General features: G+C 43.3%; 1 protein-coding gene across 1 annotated transcript in view; it reads right to left on the bottom strand.

Moving 5' to 3' along the window:
- The window catches only part of GNG2 (G protein subunit gamma 2), a 126,757-nt gene that overhangs the window by 5,377 nt on the left and 97,385 nt on the right, over window positions 1-23,995 (bottom strand). Inside the window, exons 2-3 of the mRNA XM_082242699.1 lie at window positions 20,362-20,429; window positions 16,904-17,020 (exon numbers count right to left, since the gene is read on the bottom strand). Of these exons, the coding sequence (XP_082098825.1) occupies window positions 16,904-16,990 (87 nt within the window). The 5' untranslated portion in view covers window positions 16,991-17,020; window positions 20,362-20,429. The remainder of the gene's footprint in view (window positions 1-16,903; window positions 17,021-20,361; window positions 20,430-23,995) is intronic.

The following is a 23,995-nucleotide window of genomic DNA, read 5'->3' as shown; positions in this document are numbered from 1 at the left end:
GTGGAACAATATAATAGTATATGTGGAAGGATGGAAAGTTCATAATACATGTAAATCACTGCATAAATGTCTCAAAAATGCATTTTCCATAGACAACTATGAGTAGTGAACACTAATAAAATTGCATGAGAAAAAGTCACATATGTGTGAACCATGTATATTTAAAAATATACAAAACACAATTATTTCCATATATAAATGGGTATACCTGGTTTACATTAATCAAATATGACATATATAAAGTGCAGTGCACACTGATGTAGCTTGTGTTCTTATGTAATTATATAAATATGTGTATAGGCAGCAATAAGTGTCAATCAATGTAAACACATTGTAGCAACCCGTTGCTGTATTGAAAGATGCTACAAATACCAGTATGCACATACTTTCTCATGGACTAAATTCCTTACATAGTGTTTAAAACCACAAAAACCTCTTTCTAGAAAGAACTTTCCAGAAAAGGTTTTCCGAAAAAGGAAGGAAATATTTGGGAAGAAAAGGAATACAAAAACAAAAACAAAATCGGGTGCAGATCACTACATACCAATTGGCTAAATTTGGCTAAATATAGCTCTCCATCTATATTAGAGTGGCCAACCATTGTTATAGAGAACCCGATATATTAAAATCAGCCGGTCTATGGGTTAGTGTGGGAATTTATCTTGTCCAATTCAATCCAAGCAATCAAAGCAAAATAATTGTTATATTGTTGCTATAAAGACTGACATCACCCACAGATCCCAGAGGCGGGGGAAAGAAAATTCGGAAACGAACCTCCAATGTGATGTTATATTTGTATATCTTATCACTGAGGATCCATGACAGTACAGATGGCTTCAGGACTCTTGATCAAATATATCAAATAATATGTCACATGTGCATATATCCCACACAAGCATATAGAGTTCGGAGTCATTTCTTTGATCAAAATGGATCCTGAGAAAAACTTAATAAGTGCTATTGGAGCTCTTGTGTATATATATACATCCTGGCTAAATAAATAAAAGCCTCGGATATTCCTGTGTAAAAAAAAAAAAAAAATTATCACAGGATATCTGGTATAAAATTACCAAAGTAGGGAAATATGTGCATTGTAATAGTCATGTTTCTGGACAATGTTTATACTGGTAAATATTAGGTGTAAAAGTGTGTCACGTCCCACTCAAAGTTCATGCCTTCAGGTATTCTTGTACGGAGTTTAAATATCCAGAAAACTTCCCGTTTGCAAAGTAAAGTATCTGAAAAATATCTCCTCCTATTTTGGGTTTTAAGATTTTTTCAATGACCTGGACCATGACCAGAGAAATGTCCCCTTCATGTAGGTCATTAAAATGACAAGCGACATTGGTTGATTTGAAACAACGAATGTCGCTTAAATGTTCTCTAAATCTATCCTTTAGTCTCCTAGTTGTTCTGCCCACATACTGGGTTAAACACTTTTTGCAGGTAATCAAATATATAATGTATTCAGAATTGCAATTGAATAACTTATCTATTTTGTAGATCCTGTCACTAATAGTGGATTGAAATTGGGGACTTTTTAGAATATGGGGACAGGTGACACAGTCCTGTGCCCCACATCTGTAGTTTCCTCTACAGTGTAACCACGTTTGCGATGAGGGGGTTGTTTTGGTTTGATACATGCTAGGGGACAATACATTTCCCAAAGTGGCCACTCTCTTAGCTACAATATTGAATCCCTTCCCCAAAATTTCATTACATGCATGGTCTAGATGTAAAATAGGTAGATGTTTCCTTATTATGGATTTTATGTTGTTAAATTCTAGACTGTATGGGAGTGCCAATGTGACCAAAGGTGTAAATTTATCTTTTTTGTTTCTTATATATTTGTCACTAGAGGGACCCTTTCTCGCTTGTGCAAAGTTGGGATCGGACTCCTGATTTTTGGGGGCAGTGTGATTAGGCGCAGTGAGTTGCAGGAGATCAGTGCGGTTTCTCCCAAGGGCTAGTCGATAGGCTCTATCCAACATCCACCTGGGATAGCCTCTCTGGAGAAAGCGCTGGTATAGGGAATATGATTCTTCTTTAAAGGTGTCACTGTCACTGCAAATCCTTCTGAGCCTTAAAAACTGCCCCACAGGAATTCCTTTTATTGTGTGGAGAGGATGTCCCGACTTGGCATGTAATAAACTATTACCCGCCTGGGGCTTTCTATATAGGGAGGAAACAACTTTATCACCTGCATGGTTCAAAGTTATGTCCAGGAACATAATTTTGTCTGAACTGGAAACACCCGTGAAGGAGAGGTTCAAGTCGTTATTGTTCAAAAACGATATAAATGATTCAAGATCAACAGATCTATGACAGATAAATAGTAAATCGTCAATGTAGCGACGGTATAAAAAAGTATTATCCCTGTATGGGTTGCTACCTCCAAAGATGCGGGACCTTTCCCACCAACCCATGTAAAGATTGGCTAGGGAAGGTGAGAATTTGGCTCCCATCGCTGCCCCGCATCTTTGGAGGTAGAACACACCATCAAAAGCAAAATAGTTATGTGTTAATAAGTAGTCAAGGACTTCTATCACAAAAGCCTGTAAAACAGGTGACATCTCCGTATATGTTTCTAGACTGTAACCAACTGCTTCCAGTGCTAATGTGTGTGGAATGGAGGAGTACAGACTGGACACGTCACACGTGATCCAGCTGTACTCCTCGGACCACACGAAAGAATCCATGATTTTTAGCAAATGGTTTGAGTCTTTCAAATAGCTTGGAAGAACTTGTACTATATGCTGGAGTTGTCCGTCCAGCCATTCTCCTAGTCGTTCGTTGAGGGAGCCAATGCCTGATACAATTGGGCGTCCATGTACTGGATCCAGTCCCTTATGTATCTTCGGCAAGTGATGGAAGATTGGTGTTATTGGGAACTCCGGGATCATATTTTCAAATTCCTTGATGGAAAAAGCACCTATGGCTGCCCCTTTCTTGACAAGATGCTTTAAGACATTTTTAAATTTGTTAGTCGGATCACTTTTTAAAGTTTGATATGTATTTGCGTCCATTAGTTGTCTCAGAGCTTCCGCCTTATAGTGTGTTTTATCGAGGACAACTACGGCTCCTCCCTTGTCCGCATTTTTAATGATGATAGAATCATCTTCTTGTAGTAATTTCAACGATTTCCTTTCATTCACGGACAAATTATCTGCATTGATTTTAAAATATGTAGATAGGTTTGAAGCCAGCTTAAAAATGTCCTTTTCGACTAGTTTTTGGAACTTATCCATTTCAGCCGACCGGGATTGTATGGGATAAAAAGATGATGGTATGTTCAAATTAACCCGATGTGTTCCCTCATCCCTGTTGGGGTATGATGAATGTGATTCATGGATTAGCTCCTCTAGTTCCGAAACAGCACATTGTTCACGAAACGACAAGATAGGAGAGTGTGTTTGGCTGTTATCGGGAGGATTGGAGTCCAAATTGGTTTCTTCAATCATATTGTCCTCTGTGTCCACAAAGAAATGTCTCTTTAAGGTTAAATTTCATATAAATTTGTTAATATGTAGTGTAGTATCAAACGGGTCAAAGTGAGTATGGGGACAAAAATTCAGTCCTTTAGATAGTAAAGATATTTCATCTGATGTAAGACTCCGCTGGGACAAATTTACTACATTACTATACATCACTTGCGATGTGTCCTCAGATTGTATTGACCATTTGAAAAATCGCTGGTTTTTCTTTCCTCCTCTCCTTGTTTTGGCTTTTTTGATGATTTTTTCTTTTTTGTTGCATTTCTGCCCTTTCTTGGCTCGTTTTTTGACCCATTGAAGGAACCGGAATGTGGTCTGGGCATCTGTGTATAATCAATAGATGTATCGGACGATGTATAGGCTACCGATGTGTCAGTGCCTGTGGTCTCCGGATCTGAAAAGCTGACTTTTTTCTTCTGGTAATGGCGATTCCAGGTGTTCGTTTTTTTTCCAAATATAGACATTATTTGTCTCATAGTCAACTTTATCTCTTGATAGCTTTTCTTTTTTGCCGCTGATCGTGTTGGTTTCCAATTTGTTTATTTTATCGTTTAATTTAAGATCCAATTCCGTAAACAAAGGGTTACTTTTTAACGGAGTGATTTCTTCCTGTAGTTTTGAGATTTCATCTTGTAACCTTTTTAGTTCCAGTGTCTTGGAGTCTACTATGAGCTTCATAAGGCTAAAGGAACAGGTGGAAAGTGTATCGGTCCACTGCTTTTTTAATTCCTCATTGAAGAGATCGAATGTAGGGAACTTTTTTATTCGTAAACCTCTCGGGATACGCTCCAAGTCCAGATACTCATTAATGGTGGTTTTTTCCCAATAGGCTTTTATTTCTTTCACCATAAGTTTTTCCAATTTGTAGAACAATGGTTTTATGGAGACTGAGCTGTCCTCCCTTGTTTGCTTTAAAGTTGCATGTGCATTGCTTCTAAGGGGGTTTGTGTTCAAGTCTCTTAGGGTTCTACTAGTGGATGGTTCTTCCATGTCCATATATGCAACTCACAGGTATGGTAATATATTAAATGCCTTTGTTCACTGAACAATGATGTATAGGAATATAAACTCCAAATGAATATATCATGAAAGACACTCACCAAGCTGGTCTATAATCACGGAGGAATAGGCAGAGTCCAAGCTGGGGAGACCGCTCCAGCGAGGCTGCATTGGGGACACTGCATTGGCGAGGCTGCATTGGGGACACTTGCGCTGGCTAGGCTGCATTGATGGACACTTGCGCTGGCGAGGCTGCATTGGGGACACTTGCGCTGGCGAGGCTGCATTGTGGACACTTGCATTGGCTAGGCTGCATTGATGGACACTGCACTGGCGAGGCTGTATTTATGGACACTGCACTGATGAGGCTGCTTTCATGGGCAGAGGTAAGACTGCATTTGATTTAAAAAAAATAGTTCTGAGTTCGATGCTGTTTATTTAAAATTTTAAGCTTTTTTCCTAAAATTTCCTTCCTAAATGTGAGGTGCACGTTATACGACAGTGCGTGTTATACGCCGATAAATACAGTATTTACATTTTGTAGATCTCTTTAAATGTGGAGTAACCAAAGGAGGCCTTAAAATGACAATCCACCTTCAAAGGCATCCTGGGTCGATGTACAGTATCTCCACCCCGGCTTCCCATCCAATGGTTTATTGTCTCAACGCAAGTTGGAAAATTGTGATCAATTGTGGTGGGCAGGAGCCACGTATTTTCCCTTTAGCACCAGTTTTAATATTTCAGTCCGACATGAGATTTCAACGTTATCACATACAGTATATCACACTTTAAGGTTATCACTCTATAATAAAGAGAATTTCTTGTTATATGATTTGCCCATATTAGATAGTTCTGGAAGCCTGTACAGCAGGATATCTATTATTTGGCACATCGTGGATGCTCAAAGCCTTTGACAGTGGGACATCGAAGACTGAGAAAGGGCGCGTTTTCATGTACGTAATTTTTCAGCGATTAAATAAAACATGCTGTCTTGTGGTTTCAGTGTTCTATGCAGGATCAGGAAATCATGTCTCCTGACTCTTCTGTAATTGCAGCTTATATAAAAATTAAACAGTACATTTCCCTTAGAAATTCTGCAAAATTGACCTGGATTAAGGCAGTAGGAGAGGAAAATGGAGAGAATTTGAGTTTTTCGTAGGTTATACAATGTAAGCAAGCGTCACATTGGTTGCTTTATTCAATGTCAGATTTATAGGGGGGCAAAAAGGGCCATTGCCATGGACTCCCTGCCAGAAGGGGCACCCCTATATACAAAAATATAATAATTAAAAAAATGTATTTTCCTAATTAATGTTGGAAAGCAATATTTTGCCTGCAATCATCTGTAAAAATGTTTACAGATGAATCTTTTATTCTGACGTTTATGCAAAGAGACCATATTTGCAGTGTTGGCCCTTCTTTTTCAAGACCTCTGCAATTCCCCCTGCCATTCTTCTTCCCCTTCTGGGTTCTCAATGGGATTAAGGTCAGGGGAGTTTCCTCGCAAAGGACCAAAAATTTTGAAGTTTTTTCTCTAAGTCACTTAGTTATCACTTTTGCCTTATGGCAAGGTGCTCCATCATGCTGGAAAAGACATTGTTCCTTGCCAAACTGTTCTTGGATGGTTTGGAGAAGTTGCTCTTGGAGAAAGTTTTTGTACCATTCTTTATTCATGGCTGTGTTCTTAGGTAAAATTGTGAGTGAGCCCACCCCCTTGGCTGAGAAGCAACCCCACATATGAATGGTGGTCCCAGGATGCTTTACTGTTGGCATGACACAGGACTGATGGTAGCGCTCACCTTTTCTTCTCCAGACAAGGTTTTTTTTTCCGGATGCCCCAAACAATTGGAAAAGAGATTCATCAGAGAAAATGACTTTACCCCAGCCCCTAGCAGTCCATTCCCTGTAACTTTTGCAGAATATCAGTCTGTCCCTGATGTTTTTCCTGGAGAGAAGAGGCTTCTTTGCTGCCCTTCTTGACCACCAGGCCATCCTCCAAAAGTCTTCTCCTCATTGTGCGTGCAAATGTACCCACACCTGCCTGCTGCCATTCCCGAGCAAGTTCTGCACTGGTGTTGCCCCGATCCCGCAGCTGAATCAACTGTAGGAGATGGTCCTGGTGCTTGCTGGACTTTCTTGGGCACCATGAAGCCTTTTTCCCAAATGCAGTGAAAATGTTTTTTCATGGGTTTAAATTCATTTTCAAAGCGGGACTTTGCAATTAATTGCAATTTATCTGATCAATCGTCATAACATTCTGGAGTATATGCAAATTTCCATCATAAAAACTGAGGCAGCAGACTATGTGAAAATTAATATTTGTGTCATTCTCAAAACTTTTTGCCACGGCTGTAAGCAACCATCTCAGCTTCTTTTCCAGCTCTTGCTTCTTATATACAGCAGGTTATAAAATACAAGCAAGCATCTCATTGGCTGCTATATATACACCTCTTTATAATTTGACATATATTTGGTACATTAGGATCCGGCTTCTTGAGGATTAGAATGCAACAAACTGTTAACATTGGCCATATTTGGGTGGGACATCCCTAAAGAGACTGATACATCAGTCTTCTATGATTACGGGGCTGGGCTCAGACAAGCGGTGGGGATTTGGGAGGTTGTGCTTGAAGGGTTCATTTGGAAAGGGGGGGGGGTATTTGTACTAGGGGTAGATTTGTGTTAGGAAAGGGGATTTAGGGGGAGGGGGAGGGAGAGGCGTTATACTCGGGGGAAATTTTAAGAGGTAGAGGATTTGTGCTAGGAAGGGGGATTAGGGAAGGGAGAGGAGTTGAGGTGGGAGGGGGGATTTGTACTGGAAGAGAGGGAGAGTTTTAGCATGCAAAGGAAATTTATGCTTAGGGGGTAGGTGTGGAGATTGGTGCTCAAATTTTTTTGGGGGATTTTCTGACTAAACATACTCATACATTTTGGGTGGGCGCTGTTTGCCATTGTCGCCCTGGGCGACAAGGTCATCGCAAAATCTATAGGTCTATAACGGGAATCAAAAACATTTCTCTGGTCCATTATGGGTATACAGGTGTGAGAGCTGAAGTGGTAATAAACAAAAAGCCTAAAATTGGAAATATTGAGCATTTACTGAGAACTATTAACTACTTAAGGACCGAGCCCATTTTTGACAGATTTTGTTCACAAGTTAAAATCAGTATTTTTTGCTAGAAAACTACTTAGAACCCCCAAACGTTATATATATATTTTTAAAAGGAGAATAAAATGGCGGTCATTGCAATATTTTTTTGTCACGCGGTATTTGTGCAGCGGTCTTTCAAATGCAAAAATTACATTTCACTGCATTTAAAAAAAACGGGATTGGGACTCCAACCAGCCGGCACGTCCACGGAAGGCGGTGGGAGGGGGGGGGGGTGTCCCCTCCCGCTCGCTGGGGTAAAGATAGAGCGGCTCCTGAGCCGCATCGGTCTTTCTCCGGAAAGCTGCCCGCCGGCTCTAAAAAATTGTACCAGGGTGATGCCTCTAGCTAGGTCTACGTGGTTGGTCGCTAAGTTGTTAAAACAAGATGGTTTTCCAGTTATTTATCTTGCAAAACTGTAAAGAAAAATTACAGTTGTACAGTATCTCACAAAAGTGAGTACACCCTTCACATTTTTGTAAACATTTTATTATATCTTTTCATGTGATAACACTGAAGAAATTACACTTTGCTACAATGTAAAGTAGTGAGTGTACAGCTTGTATAACAGTATACATTTGCTGTCCCCTCAAAATAACTCAACACACAGTGATTAATGTCTAAACTGCTGGCAACAAAAGTGAAAACACCCCTAAGTGAAAATGTCCAAAATGCGCCCAAAGTGGCAATATTTTGTGTGGCCACCATTATTTTCCAGCACTGCCTTAACCCTCTTGGGCATGGAGTTCACCAAAGCTTCACAGGTTGCCACTGGAGTCCTTTAACATCCACCAGCTCCGTGATGTCATCATGGAGGAGTGGAAGAGACCTTGCGCTCCTCCACCTTCCATTTGAGGATGCCCCACAGATGCTCAATAGGGTTTAGGTTTGGAGACATGTTTAGCCAGTCCATCACCTTTACCCTCAGCTTCTTTAGCAAGGCAGTGGTCATCTTGGAGGTGTGTTTGGGGGTCGTTATGTTGGAATACTGTCCTGCGGCCCGAAGTGAGGGGGATCATGCTCTGCTTCAGTATGTCACAGTACAGGTTGGCATTCATGGTTCCCTCAATGAACTGTAGCTCCCCAGTGCCGGCAGCACTCATGCAGCCCAGACCATGACACTCCCACCACCATGCTTGACTGTCGGCAAGACACACTTGTCTTTGTACTCCTCACCTGGTTGCCACCACACACACTTGACACCATCTGAACCAAATAAGTTTATCTTGGTCTCCTCAGACCACAGGACATGGTTCCAGTAATCCATGTCCTTAGTCTGCTTGTCTTCAGCAAACTGTTTGCGGGCTTTCTTGTGCATCATCTTTAGAAGAGGCTTCCTTCTGGGGTGACATCCATGCAGACCAATTTGATGCAGTGTGCGGCGTATGGTCTGACCACTGACAGGCTGACCCCCCCCCCCCCTTCAACCTCTGCAGCAATGCTGGCAGCACGCATAGGTCTATTTCCCAAAGACAACAACTTCTTTGGTCGACCATGACAAGGCCTGTTGTGAGTGGAACCTGTCCTGTTAAACGACTGTATGGCCTTGGCCACCGTGCTGTCGCTCAGTTTCAGGGTCTTCGCAATCTTCTTATAGCCTAGGCCATCTTTATGTAGAGCAACAATTCTTTTTTCAGATCCTCAGAGAGTTCTTTGCCATGAGGTGCCATGTTGAACTTCCAGTGACCAGTATGAGAGAGTGAGAGCGACAACACCAAATTTAACACACCTGCTCCCCATTCATACTTGTAACCTAATGGGTCACATGACACCGGGGAGGGAAAATGGCTAATTGGGCCAATTTGGGACATTTTCACTTCGGGGTGTACTCACATTTGTTGCCAGCAGTTTAGACATTAATGGCTGTGTGTTGAGTTATTTTGAGGGGACAGCAAATTTACACTATGAGACTCGATCCACACTAGCGCGACTTGTCAGGCGACTTGTCAGCCTGACAAGTCGCGCTCCCTCGCGGTCCATTGACTGCTACAGGACCCATTCTAATAGGAGCGACACAAGTCGCTCCGACTTAGAAAAAGGGACCTGTACTACTTCGGGGCGACCTCGGAGCGACTTGCATAGACTTCCATTATGTGAAGTCCATGCAAGTTACTCCGAAGTCGTGGTGCATGGGAATGCACAAGTCGCCCCCGAAGTAGTAAGGAGTCGTGCTGCCCCAGTGTGAACCGAGCCTTATACAAACTGTACACTCACTACTTTACATTGTAGCAAAGTGTAATTTCTTCAGTGTTGTCACATAAAAAGATATAATAAAAATGTACAAAAATGTGAGGGGTGTACTCAATTTTGTGAGATCCTATATAACACAGACATCAGAAAAAAAAAAATCAAACACACAAGCTTTAGAAAACTTAAATAGGATGCAGATGCCATTTTTCTTAAATGTACCCAATGTCTCCGCCAGCATCACAAACCTAACAACATTAGATGTCAACAGCAGAACAGTGGGTGGGTTCAGCTTTATGAAAAATGCAGCTGGGCTAATGACACAAGTAGCTCAATGCTCTAAATTATCCAAATACATCTGCCTCTCCCCACCATCGCTCTCCGTTTGAAGCATTCAGCTCCATTATTCATAGCTCCATGGGTGGAATACAAGTCACTCCATTCTGGAGTTCACATGGTGCATTCAAATCCGTTGATGAAGGGAAGTTCAGCTGGGGCTTGATTTCCGATGCATTAATTTTTTAACAAAATGCGTGAGAAAGGAAAATGTTATTTAATGCATGTATTAAACAGAACAGGAAAAAAATTAATCACCGGCTGCTGGGAGGGCTGGAGAAGAAGGTTTGAAGAAGAGACAGAATTCGGTCTCATAGGAGTGGATATCCGATTCAATATGGCAGCTTAAGGCAAAATAGCTCATTTTAAAAGATGGGTGGTCTAGTAAAAAAAAAATGTCTTGGGATAATTTAACCACTTACTTAGGGCGGTCAGCCCCGGCCAGGCAAAGTGACGTACCGGTACGTCACTAGCCTGCAACCATCTTGTGAGCCAATAGCGGGCGAGCGCGCGCCCGCTGAGGCGCGTGCCCGCCGCGGCTCGTTCACTGAGGAGTCAGTGCGTGTGACCGGCGGACCCAATGTAAACAAGCCGCCTGTCATTCTCCCCTGTGTAAAAATGGAGATCAGACAGTTCTACTATGTAGGACCGTTGATCTCTGTTTTTACAATAGTAGACATGTCCAATCACAGTTAGAAACACGCCCCTAGGACACACACCACCCCTCCCTCTCCAATACAGTTTAACCCACTGATCACTAATAAAATTAACCCCTTCCCTGCCAGTGTCATTTTTACAGTAACAGTGCATATGTATAGCACTGATTACTGCAGTAATGTCACTGGTAACCCCAAAAGTGTCAAAAATGTCAGTCAAGGGTCCGATCTGTCCGCCCCAATGTCGCAGTCCCGCAAAAAAAAAAAAAAAAATTGCAGATCACCGCCATTACTCGTTAAAAAAAAAAAAAAAAACACCAAAAATGACAAAAATCTTTCCCATTGTTAGTAAACGCGATAACTTTTGCACAAACCAATCAAAATACGCTTTTTGCGATTTTTTTTACCAAACATATGTAGCATAAAACAAATTGGCCGAAAATGTTAAAAAATTTTGATTTTTACATTTTTTTTTGGGAATTTCATATAAAAAAAATGTGAAAAATATTGTTATTTTTGCAAAATTGACGCTCTTTTTTTGTTTATAGCGCATGATCAAAAAATCGCACAGGTGATCAAATACCACCAAAAGAAAGCTCTGTTTGTGGGAAAAAAAGGACGTCAAATTAGTTTAGGTACAGCACGACCGCGCAATTGTCCATTAAAGTCACGCAGTAAAAAAAAAAATCGCAAAAAAAACCCTGGTCAGGAAGGGGGTAAAATCTTCCGGGGCTTAAGTGGTTAAGGAAAACCAATTTTAAAGCTGAACTCCAGCCTTGCACAACTCCTTTCCTGTACTGAAATTGCTTATTTTGGTTTCAAGGGACACTGTAAGCTTCTCACAGTGTGCATTAGATGCTATAGCAAGTCACCTCATTTCATGGCCCTTCCAAGAGCCAACTCACTACTTGCATCAATGCTAAGGACTCTTGAGAGAAGTACAGAAGGAGGGTGCTGTGATGTTTTAAGGAGACTACTGTATGTACAGCACCCTGCCAGCCTCTCCCACCAGCTATGATCTGCCCGTAATGGATAGAGAAGCACATAGAGCCACTGATGACATCACTGGGTCTGAAATAAGGTATGAAATGAAAATGAAAAATAAATGGTTTCATTTGAAAATGTCATTAGCATGTTGATAAAGTGGGAGGGATGAACCAGGGAAGGCAAAATATAAGCAGATTAAACTTCAGCTTTAAAGTAAACCTGTCAAAATCTGGGAAAATTTCAACTGAAAGTGGCAGTAATTAAAAATTAAATAAATAAATAAATAAAAATCTTTCCTCTTCAAAATAATAGCATAATGTGCTAGTATGCATTGCATATTAGCACATTATGAAATACTTACCTTAAAACGAATCCTCCAGTGGTGCGCTGTCACCGCTATGAGGGCTCCCATCGTCCCCTGGTCTTCCTTTCGGTTTTGCGGACTCCGGCTTTGTGAGTGGTCGAAGCGGCGATGACGTCACTCCCACCCATGCATTCGGGAGCCTCTCAGTTACATCATGATGCTCTAAAGGTCAGGCATGGTATGCTGGACCTTCAGAGTGCATGCGTCGGTGACGTCACCAGCTGCATCCAGGGTAAATATCTCCTAAACAGTGCCCGCAGGTATTTTACCTACAGGTAAACCTTATTATAGGGCAAACCTTTCCTTTATTACAAAGCAAACTTTACTACTACTTGAAGATAGGATGAGAAAATGTCTTTGGACATACCAACAAAGCTTACAGAAAAGCCATATTAATTTTGGTCTCCATATAGAGGCAGTGGGACACTGGTTTGTTGTGATGTTCTGTGATCTTTGAGGGGCATTGATGCCTCGTTTCCACTGAGCGGATCGGTTCGGGTCGGTACGGTACGCTATTTTGAGTGTTTCCATTATGAAAATGGCTCATACAACCCAACCAAACCGCACCATTCCTGGTCCTCCTTCAGATGTAGGGCCATAGGAAATGGTACGGTACGGTTAGGGCGGAGCTACTGGCGTCACACGATAGATTCCACTGATTGGCAGACAGGAAAACCTCAATGCTCACATCAAACGAAAAGCTCAGTCCAGATAATAGTCCAGACTTGCAGTGGGAATGTTCACCTGAATTGGCCGGACCATTATAACCCTTCCAAACTGTACCAACCCGAACCCTTCCGCTCAGTGGAAACGAGGCATTAGTAACCCCAGCACATTGGAGATCAAACCCAAACTCAACCACAGATTGTGATTTTTTTTTTTTTATCATTAATTCATTATTGGGTTTTAACCACTTTGCGTCCGCTCACAGTAATACTGCTGCGGCAGAGTGGCTCGTTATCGTCTGACGACGTAGTATTAACGTCGTCAGACACTCCCCCTTCTGGGCGGCGCTTGCGCGCCGCCGGAGGCTCGCTCCCGCTGTTTTCATTCACAGCGGGAGTCGGGCCAGGGGAGGAGCAGCGGCGATCGCCGCTGCTCTGCCCCGATCGCCGCTGCTCTGCCCCGATCGCCGGGGATCGAATCTGGAGATCCGCCCGCTGTGTGTAAACACAGCGGGCGGATCTCCATAGTGACAGGGAGTGACAGATCGGACTGTTCAGCATAGCTGGACATCCGATCTGTCCATGACTCACACAGTCACCTCCCCCCCTACACGTCAGTAAGCACCAGGCATACATTAACCCCTCCCTCTCCAATAAAATTAACCCCTTCCCGGCCAGTGTCATTTTTACAGTAACAGTGCATATATATAGCACTGATTACTGCAGTAATGTCACTGGTACCCCCAAAAGTGTCAAAAATGTCAGTCAAGGGTCCGATCTGTCCGCCGCAATGTCGCAGTCCCACAAAAAAAATCGCAGATCGCCGCCATTACGCGTTAAAAAAAAAAACACCAAAAATGACAGAAATCTTTCCCTTTGTTAGTAAACGCAATAACTTTTGCGCAAACCAATCAAAATACGCTTATTGCGATTTTTTTTACCAAACATAGGTAGCAGAAAACAAATTGGCCAAAAATTTTTTAAAAAATTGGTTTTTACATCTTTTTTGGGGGGAATTTCATATAAAAAAATGTTAAAAATATTGTTATTTTTTCAAAATAAACGCTCTTTTTTTGTTTATAGCGCAAAAAGTAAAAATCACACAGGTGATCAAATACCACCAAAAGAAAGCTCTGTTTGTGGGAAAAAAAGGACGTAAATTTCGTTTGGGTACGGCGTCGCACGACCGCGCAATTGTCAGTTGAAGTCGCACAGCGCCGAATCGCAAAAAGTGGCCTGGACGGAAGACAGCAAAATCCTCCGAAGGTAAAGTGGTTAAGCAAGATAGAAACAAATCCACCACTGGTGGATATAGGAAAGAACAAATGTTGGTAACAGTGAATCATTGATAGTATAGAGAAATATGAGGAATACAAGGAATAAAACAGCAGTCAGTACTACAGTACCTGATCCTTCATTACCAATAGATTAGATATAGATTATGTATTGCAGTATCAATCAGCAATCCAGGTAGACCAGGACTCCCAGAAGGAATTAAAATGATTTATTCATCCATTCCAGGCAGCTAGGGTACGTTCATAGGAATGGTGAAGTTAAGTTTAGTAGTAGGTACTACTTCTGATGGGTTAGGAGCACCTTGAGATTTCCAGTGCTTGGCAATCGTGAGTCTAGCAGCGACAAGTATGTGTGTTACCATGGTGCGCATATGGTAAGGTACAATATTAAAGCCCAGACCCGGGATCGCCAAATGTGGTACGGGTGACATTATTATGCCTGTAATTTCAGATATAGTTTGAAATACTTTTCCCCAAAAGCCCACGATGCTCCTACAGGACCAGAACATGTGAATAAGGTTTCCTGTTTGGCTGCATCCTCCCCAGCAAAGGGGGGGAATGTGCAGAGGAGATCCAAGCCAGATGCAACGGTGTGAAATACCATCGCAGAAAATTTTTTTTGAGTCAACTCCCAGTGCTGCACACAATGTGTGGTTTTACACTCCACTGCAAGGTAGAGAAGGTGGAGCCCAAGTCCTCTTCCCATTTTTGGAAGGTCCATAAAGACATGGATGAGTGAGTTTGGGGTGGAGGAACTTGGCTGGCCTGCACAGAGTCCTGACCTCAACCCGATAGAACACCTTTGGGATGAATTCAAGTGCAGCCAGGCCTTCTCTCCAACATCAGTGCCTGACCTCAGAAATGCACTTCTGGAAGAATGGTCAAACATTCCCACGAACACGCTCCTAAACCTTGTGGACAGCTTTCCTAGAAGAGTTGAAGCTGTTAAAGCTGCAAAGGGTGGGCCAACTCAATATTGAACCCTACGGACTAAGACTGGGATGCCATTAAAGTTAAAGGAAAGTGTAAAAGCAGGTGTCTCAATACTTTTGGTAATATAGTGTATGTCTATGTGACCAGGAGAGAAAAGACTTGGAATGGCAGTTGGATGGTAAGTATACATCTTAAAGAGAAGGTAGGATTGGTAAAGAAGGGGGCAAAAAAACCCCCCCCAAAAAATAAAAACAGGTTCACCTATTATTTAAGGACAGGATAGCCAGGGAAAACCTCTGTAATGCCCCCTTTCCGTGGTGCCCTAAGCACATGCTTAGTTGATTATTAGTCAATCCAGCCCTGATTATGGTGGTCTCTTAGTGTCTGACAGTTGTTGCTAGCACCAAGGAAATAGATTTTTGAATTTTTAAAGCATTATAAAGTATTCTCACCAGAGCCAAGACAAGGGGTGGGCAGAAGGAGCACCTTGGGGATTTTGGGGGATTGTGCTAGAATGGGCGATTAGGAGGGGGGGTTTGTACTAAGAGTTGATTTCTGTTCGGAAGGGCGATCTGGGGGGAGGGGGGGGGGTTTGTGCTAGGAGAGGGGATGAGGGGGGGAGGCATTTATGCTCGGGGGGGAAATTTGAGGGGTATAGGGATTGTGCTAGGATGGGGGGAGGAAGAGGATTTGAGTTGGGAGGGGGGGATTTGTACTGGAAAAGGACATAGGCGTGCGCACAGGGTGTGCCAGGTGTGCCTGGGTACACCCTAATCACCCCTTTGTGGTGCAGATTCCCCCTGTTTAGACCCCTGATATTTCACCAAAGCTCCCTAACTGCTAACAAAAAAAAAATAAAATTGTAAAAGAGAATAAAAGATAACAATAGAACTAAAGACACTGATCTCTACCCTACTGACACCATCAGTATATACACAGGGATGTGTGTTTGGGCTTTGGGGTGCACACCCTAATGCAATAGGCTACGCACACCTATATGGAAAAGGAAAACGTTTTTAGGGGGAAATTTTGGCTTGCAAAAGGAATTTATACTTCGGGGGTAAGTGTGAAGATTAGTGTTCTAATTTGCTTTGGAAGGAGGGAAGCTTAGCTATTTCGCCCTGGGCGCTAGGTGACCTTGTCCCAGTATGGATTCCCACTCTAGACTTTGTTAACCTTACTGCTTCCTGATTTCAATATAAAAACCTAAATTTTTTTTTTTTTTTTTAAAGCCCGTGGTGTGTGAAACACACTCAAAAGACTTAACACCCGGTGCATAAAAAAGTGCACACACGCAAACGCGAGACACACAAAAAAGTGCACAAGGCGTACACATGGCCCTCCTCCGAAGAGGAAGGGCCCTGACCCTGATCCCCTGGGGCGCAAAGCTCCTGACAGGGACTGAGGTACTCACTTAGGTCCGCCCAGCCGAAACCGGGCAGACCCCGTTCTCCAGGGGGACTGCCGAAACAGCCCACCCCAAGTACTAGGTGGGGCTCCCCCGAGAGAGGGCGAACTAAGCCAGAAGGCCATATCCACTCCCTCCCAAGACTTTCAGGGCAGGCCCGAGGACCTACGCCATACTCATCGTGCAAGTGACAACCAAAAAGGGACAAACGTGACACACACAACAAAGAAAAACAGAGTGGGGAAAGGGGAAGTGGAGAAGTGCTGGGTAGTGCCAATGTGCAGGACCTTGGCAGGCCCCCCAATATAAAACCCTAAATCCAAAAGAAGACCATGACTTTCTTATGATGGCTTGGGCAGATGTGCAGAGGTGGGTACTTCAATGAGGACAATCCCGTGCATTCTCAATCAAATTATAGCCATGAGTCCTACCTTTATTCTGTCAATATTGGCTTCCATCTTCAACTGTTCTACAAGCTTCCTGGCTTGCGCTATATTGGCTGTGTTATTGCTGGCCATTTAGGCTGCCGACTTGACTTTCAAGGTGCGCTGAAAAACCAGAAAAGGAGAATGAGACAAGTTAGTTTCCAGGCTGCACAATTATCATAAAGTGCACATTATCTGACAGACACGACTATAATTAGGAGATCCATTAGCGAGGCTGGCACAGAAGAAGTGGAGGTGTAGCTGGCATTATTCTCTGCCTGCAAGTAATCTCAATCATTTGTTTTTATGTTAAAAGAAAAGAAAAATGTGTCTTCTTTTTTAAGCACAGAATTATATATAATAGCACGAGTACAGGTGCTCTTTGAAAGCAGCACACTATTTAAGCCAGTAAAAAAAGAAAATAGATAAAAAAATAAAAATAGCTTTGCAAATGTAATTGTAGGGAAATATATAAAAAAATGAGAGATTTTTTTTTTTTTAGATCTAAAGACTACATATAATGGATGGCTTTATTTTGTAGAAACGCCCATAGAATCTTACTGCCATTGTTTTTATCCTCCTGTATTTCTGTATTAGTACCTACCCTACAATATATGGCTGAAATCTAGAGGTGGAATCTGTGTTGGGTTGGCCTCTCATCACCCCAACTGCATTCTAGAGATTGCTGCCACTACAAGACAGTGGGTGAGACTCTAAACACCATCTGGTTTTAGGATCACGCTACTGAAAAAGAATTCAGAAATTCTAAATGATTTCAGCCCAGACAATGTTTTGTAAAAAGAAAATTTCCCCCTTAACTTCTTTGCTGCCAGACCTGTTTTTAATTTTTTTTGCACAAATATATAACCACTTCTGAACCGCAAGGATTTGCCCCCTTAATGACCAGGCCATTTTTTTGCATTTCAGCACTGCGTTACTTTAACGGACAATTGCGCAGTTGTGCGACGCTGTACCCAAATAACATTGATGTACTTTTTTTCCCCACAAGTAGAGCTTTCTTTTGGTGGTATGTGATCACCGGTGCGATTTTTTATTTTTTGCGCTATAAACAAAAAAAGCGTGACCTTGCATCCCGTACAAAGCATTCCTGAACCTTGCACCCTGTACAACGCATTCCTGAACCTTGCACCCCGTACAACGCATTCCTGAACCTTGCACCCCGTACAACGAACTCCTGAACCTTGCATCCCGTACAACACATTCCTGAACCTTGCATCCCGTACAACGCACTCCTGAACCTTGCATCCCATACAACGCATTCCTGAACCTTGCATCCCATACAACACATTCCTGAACCTTGCATCCCGTACAACGCATTCCTGAACCTTGCATCCCATACAACACATTCCTGAACCTTGCATCCCGTACAACGCATTTCTGAACCTTGCACCCCGTACAACGCATTCCTGAACCTTGCACCCCGTACAACACATTCCTGAACCTTTCACCCCGTACAAGGAACTCCTAAACCTTGCACCCCGTACAACACATTCCTGAACCTTTCACCCCGTACAAGGAACTCCTAAACCTTGCACCCCGTACAACGCATTCCTGAACCTTGCACCCCGTACAACGCATTCCTTAACCTTGCACCCCATACAACGCATTCCTGAACCTTGCACCCCGTACAACACATTCCTGAACCTTGCACCCCGTACAAGGAACTCCTGAACCTTGCACCCCGTACAAGGAACTCCTGAACCTTGCACCCCGTACAAGGAACTCCTAAACCTTGCACCCCGTACAACGCATTCCTGAACCTTGCACCCCGTACAACGCATTCCTGAACCTTGCACCCCATACAACGCATTCCTGAACCTTGCACCCCGTACAACACATTCCTGAACCTTGGACCCCGTACAAGGAACTCCTGAACCTTGCACCCCATACAAGGAACTCCTGAACCTTGCACCCCATACAACGAACTCCTGAACCTTGCACCCTGTACAACGAACTCCTGAACCTTGCATCCCGTACAACACATTCCTGAACCTTGCACCCCGTACAACGCACTCCTGAACCTTGCATCCCATACAACGCATTCCTGAACCTTGCATCCCGTACAACGCATTCCTGAACCTTGCATCCCGTACAACGCACTCCTGAACCTTGCACCCCGTACAACGCACTCCTGAACCTTGCACTCTGGGGGAGGTTGACAGGGGGGGATATTGAGGAAGGGGGGAGGTTGGCAAGGGTGGGGGGGAACATTGAGGAAGCGCGGAGGGCTTTGAGTGAATGGTGGAAACCTCAGAAACGTTCAATTCCCTTTCATACATTTTTGTATGGGACAGGGAGGATTAGGAAACAAAAAATGCTAGATTTGTTTCTCTAGTTTCCCTTTACATGGTGGAGAACTTATATAGGAACATCGCCTTTTAAAAATGTAGAAAATGATTGAAATTGATCTTACTAAGAAAAATTTTTTTTTTTACTTTTTCATGGGGGGTGGGCACAGCTCCTTGCCAAGGGTTCTGGAGACCCTAGGTACGCCTCTGGGGATTGGAAGCAAAATCCAGCAGGAGCAACAGAGTATAAAAGAGAAGAGCTGCGCCTCCAAGTATAGCAATATGGTTACATTTAATGAAGGTATAACATTTAGCAACTCACATGGTTGATGATTAAAAGAGGCACATCTAAGTATGCAGGCCTCCAAGATAAAGCTGTCTACATAGACCATCCTACGCAGTGCCGGCTCTCACCGCTGTAAGTCTGCAGTCATGACCGGGAAGACTATCCAGCAGTAGAGTGATCTGAAAGCGAGGCTTGAAGCGCTTGGGGAGCGCAGTGTGGAAAGGATGACGTTGATGGCGGTGCGGAGGATGGTCTATGTGGACAGCTTTACCCCGGATGCCTGCGTACTTAGATGTGCCTGTTTTATCATCAACCATGTAAGTTGCTTAGAGCTGGTTCACACTACTCCGACTTGTCAGGCGACTTGGTCGCCTGACAAGTAGCGCTCCTTGCTGTGCAATGGAACCCTTCTAATCAGAGCGACTCAAGTCGCTCTGACTTAGAAAAAGGTTCCTGCACTACTTTTGGACTATTATGAGAAGTCGTTTGCAAGCCGCGATGAAGTCGTGCTGCACAGGCCAAAAGTTCAAAGTTGCCCAAAGTCGCGGCGACTGAGTCGTGGTAGTGTGAACCGACTCCTTCATTAAATGTAACCATATTGCTACACTTAGAGGCGCCTCTCTTCTCTTTTATACTCAGTTGTGACGTGATGCTACTCGTATAACAAGATCAACAAGTCAAGGTTTATAAAAAAAACATTTTGCTTGGCTTGCAAAACACTCTCAAACCAAGTTACTCTCAATCCAAGGTTTTACATCTATTACATTTTTTGGTTTTGGGTTTAATACCGTTTTAAGATCCTTATGCACTAAGACAAGGTGATAACCGGAACCAAGATAATAACAAATAGATAGAGCTGTAATGTTTACCGAAATGGTTATCGGGGCTCCTCTTCCAGTCACTCACTAACAATCTTTTCTTCTCTTTATTCTTCTTTCTATGGAGAGAATGAGGAGAATACATGAATAAAAGGTCAGACAGCAGATAAAGATGTACAATGATAGAATTCATAGATTAGATTGGAAATGATCGGCAGTTCACAATTATTTTTTGCCACCACCGGTTTGTTTTCAATCAATTCTGCAGGTTCAAAAAACAATTGAAGCATTTGGATACGTTGGAAAATTCAAATTCTTTTCACGCAGATTGTGGTGGAAGGAGCAATCGATCGATTCTAGAACTGTCACTTTCAATTTGCATTAACCCCCCCCCCCCCCAAAAAAAAATAACCATTTTACATGATTTATGTGAGCACATTCTGTATTTGTCTGGAAATAAATGTTTGTTTCAGATATCGGATTGATGAAAATTAATGAGCTAATAATTTCATTATTGATGTGGAAATGGCAAACCTAAAGCCATTATCAACCGCTGCATGTTTTTTTTTTTTTTGTTTCTTCTTACCTGCAAAGCAAAGGCATAATGTGCTAGTATGCATCACTAACTAGCACATGACTAGGGGATTAAAGATGATTGGTCTCCATTCTGCTCTGACCATCACTCTCCTCCTACATTATAAATAACCACATGACCACAGGTTGGAGTTAAATGGCCATAGCAGCCTTTTATTAACAAACTGTATACTTAACAGGTAAATAACACGTTAAACCCAGTTTTTTACTGGAGCCTCAAGGTCCCGGTAGGCATCAAAGAAGGAGATACCTGCGTCCGACTTAATTAGGCCCCCAGCCACCACAGCACCGTCTCCGAGACAACCAGTCTCAGGTACCAACATCCCAACTACTGGGAGCCGTATCTCAGACTGGTCCCTACCAAGTAGAAGTTTGCACCATCATGGAGCGGTACCTCAGACGGGTCCCTACCAAGTAGAAGTTTGCACCATCAGGGAGCCGTACCTCAGACGGGTCCCTACCAAGTATAAGTTTGCACCATCATGGAGCGGTACTTCAGACGGGTCCCTACCAAGTAGAAGTTTTCACCATCTGGGAGCCGTACCTCAGACGGGTCCATACCAAGTATAAGTTTGCACCATCTGGGAGCTGTACCTCAGACGGGTCCCTATCAAATATAAGTTTGCACCATCAGGGAGCCGTACCTCAGACGGTTCCCTACCAAGTAAAAGTTTGCACCATCAGGGAGCCGTACCTCAGACGGGTCCATACCAAGTATAAGTTTGCACCATCTGGGAGCTGTACCTCAGACGGGTCCCTACCAAGTATAAGTTTGCACCATCTGGGAGCCGTACCTCAGACGGTTCCCTACCAAGTAGAAGTTTGCACCTTTAGGGAGCCGTACCTCAGACGGGTCCCTACCAAGTATAAGTTTGCACCATCTGGGAGCCGTACCTCAGACGGGTCCCTACCAAGTATAAGTTTGCACCATCTGGGAGCCGTACCTCAGAAGGTTCCCTACCAAGTATAAGTTTGCACCATCATGGAGCAGTACTTCAGACGGGTCCCTACCAAGTATAAGTTTGCACCATCTGGGAGCCGTACCTCAGACGGGTCCATACCAAGTATAAGTTTGCACCATCTGGGAGCTGTACCTCAGGCGGGTCCCTATCAAATATAAGTTTGCACCATCAGGGAGCCGTACCTCAGACGGGTCCCTACCAAGTATAAGTTTGCACCATCTGGGAGCCATACCTCAGAAGGTTCCCTACCAAGTATAAGTTTGCACCATCAGGGAGCCGGACCTCAGACGGTTCCCTACCAAGTAGAAGTTTGCACCATCAGGGAGCCGTACCTCAGACGGGTCCCTACCAAGTATAAGTTTGCACCATCTGGGAGCTGTACCTCAGACGGGTCCCTACCAAGTATAAGTTTGCACCATCATGGAGCGGTACTTCAGACGGGTCCCTACCAAGTATAAGTTTGCACCATCTGGGAGCTGTACCTCAGACAGGTCCCTACCAAGTATAAGTTTGCACCATCAGGGAGCCGTACCTCAGACGGGTCCCTACCAAGTAGAAGTTTGCACCATCATGGAGCTGTACCTCAGACGGGTCCCTACCAAGTATAAGTTTGCACTATCATGGAGCGGTACTTCAGACGGGTCCCTACCAAGTATAAGTTTGCACCATCTGGGAGCCGTACCTCAAACGGGTCCCTACCAAGTATAAGTTTGCACCATCTGGGAGCCGTACCTCAAACGGGTCCCTACCAAGTATAAGTTTGCACCATCTGGGAGCCGTACCTCAGACGGGTTACTTTAACGGACAATTGCGCGGTCGTGCCACGCTGTACCCAAATAAAATTGATGTCCTTTTTTTTTCCCCCACATATAGAGCTTTCTTTTGGTGGTATTTGATCCCCTCTGCATGTTTTCTTTTTTACGCTATAAGAAAAAAAATAAAATACGACAATTTGAAAAGATTTTTTTCACTTTCTGCTAAGAATATCCAATAAAAAAATGAGAAAAAAAAATGTCTTCATTAATTTAGGCCAATTTGTATTCTGCTACATATTTTTGGTTAAGAAAAATCCCAATAAGCGTATATAGATTGGTTTCTGCAAAAGTTAATGTGTCTACAATCTGGGGATATATAATGGAATTTTATTTTTTTTTACTAGTAATGGCGGCGATAAGCAACTTATAGCAGGACTGCGATATTGCGGAGGACTATCAGACACTAACACAGTGACACTAATACAGTAATAAGTGCTAAAACTATGCTCTGTCACTGTACTAATGACACTGGCTGGGATGGGGGTGAACATCAGGGGCGATCAAAGGGTTAACATTGTGCTTAGCCTATGTTTCATTATAGTGAGGGAGGTGCTTTTACTAGGGGAAGACATGGATCCTAGTCCCTTTGCAGAGAAACAGAATCCATGCCTTCCCTGCTGTCAGAATGGCATAGGTAGACTGCCGTTCTGCTCTGTACCGAACAATCGGCGGATGCCGGAGGACATCGAGTCCGTGTTACCCGATAATCAGCTCCCGCTGTGTATAATTACAGCAGTAGTGAGCTGCTGGCAGCGTGCATGCGCGCCCCCTACCCGGAAGTGCAGGGTTATGTATATATACAAGATCCTGCACACAGTGCCCATCCTGTAGCATTAAAACTGCTATAGGGCGCTTGGCAAGTGGTTAAAGTGGGTTTTCAATACCTTAAGCCAGCTGTTCTCAGTGAGGGTTCAGTGGAGCCCCATGGTTCCTCCAGAGGTTGCTTGAGGTTCCTTGAGCTGTGGCCGATTGATCTGATGGTGTCTGGTTAGTTCCAGGGCCAAAGCCACTTAGCAAAGCCAGCATTTAGTGGTCTGTAAGGGTGGCATTATTCCAACTGACAACCAATGAAGGTGGAATTTGTCCAAATGACCCCGATTAACTGGTTTTATTAACCACTTCAGCTCTGGGAGGTTTTAATCCCTTCATGACCAGGCCATTTTTTTGCTATTTAGCACTGCGCTACTTTAACCGACAATTGTGCAGTCATGCAACACTGTACCCAAACGAAATTCATATCATTTTTTTCACACAAATAGAGCTTTTTTTTGGTGGTATTAGATCACCTCATGGTTTTTCTTTTATTATAAAAAA

Source organism: Pelophylax lessonae, assembly GCF_965119305.1.
Source record: "Pelophylax lessonae genome assembly, chromosome: 13".
Taxonomy (NCBI): domain Eukaryota; kingdom Metazoa; phylum Chordata; class Amphibia; order Anura; family Ranidae; genus Pelophylax; species Pelophylax lessonae.
The sequence above is the reverse complement of the archived record's forward strand: the minus strand, read 5'-3'. Positions and strand labels throughout refer to the sequence as shown.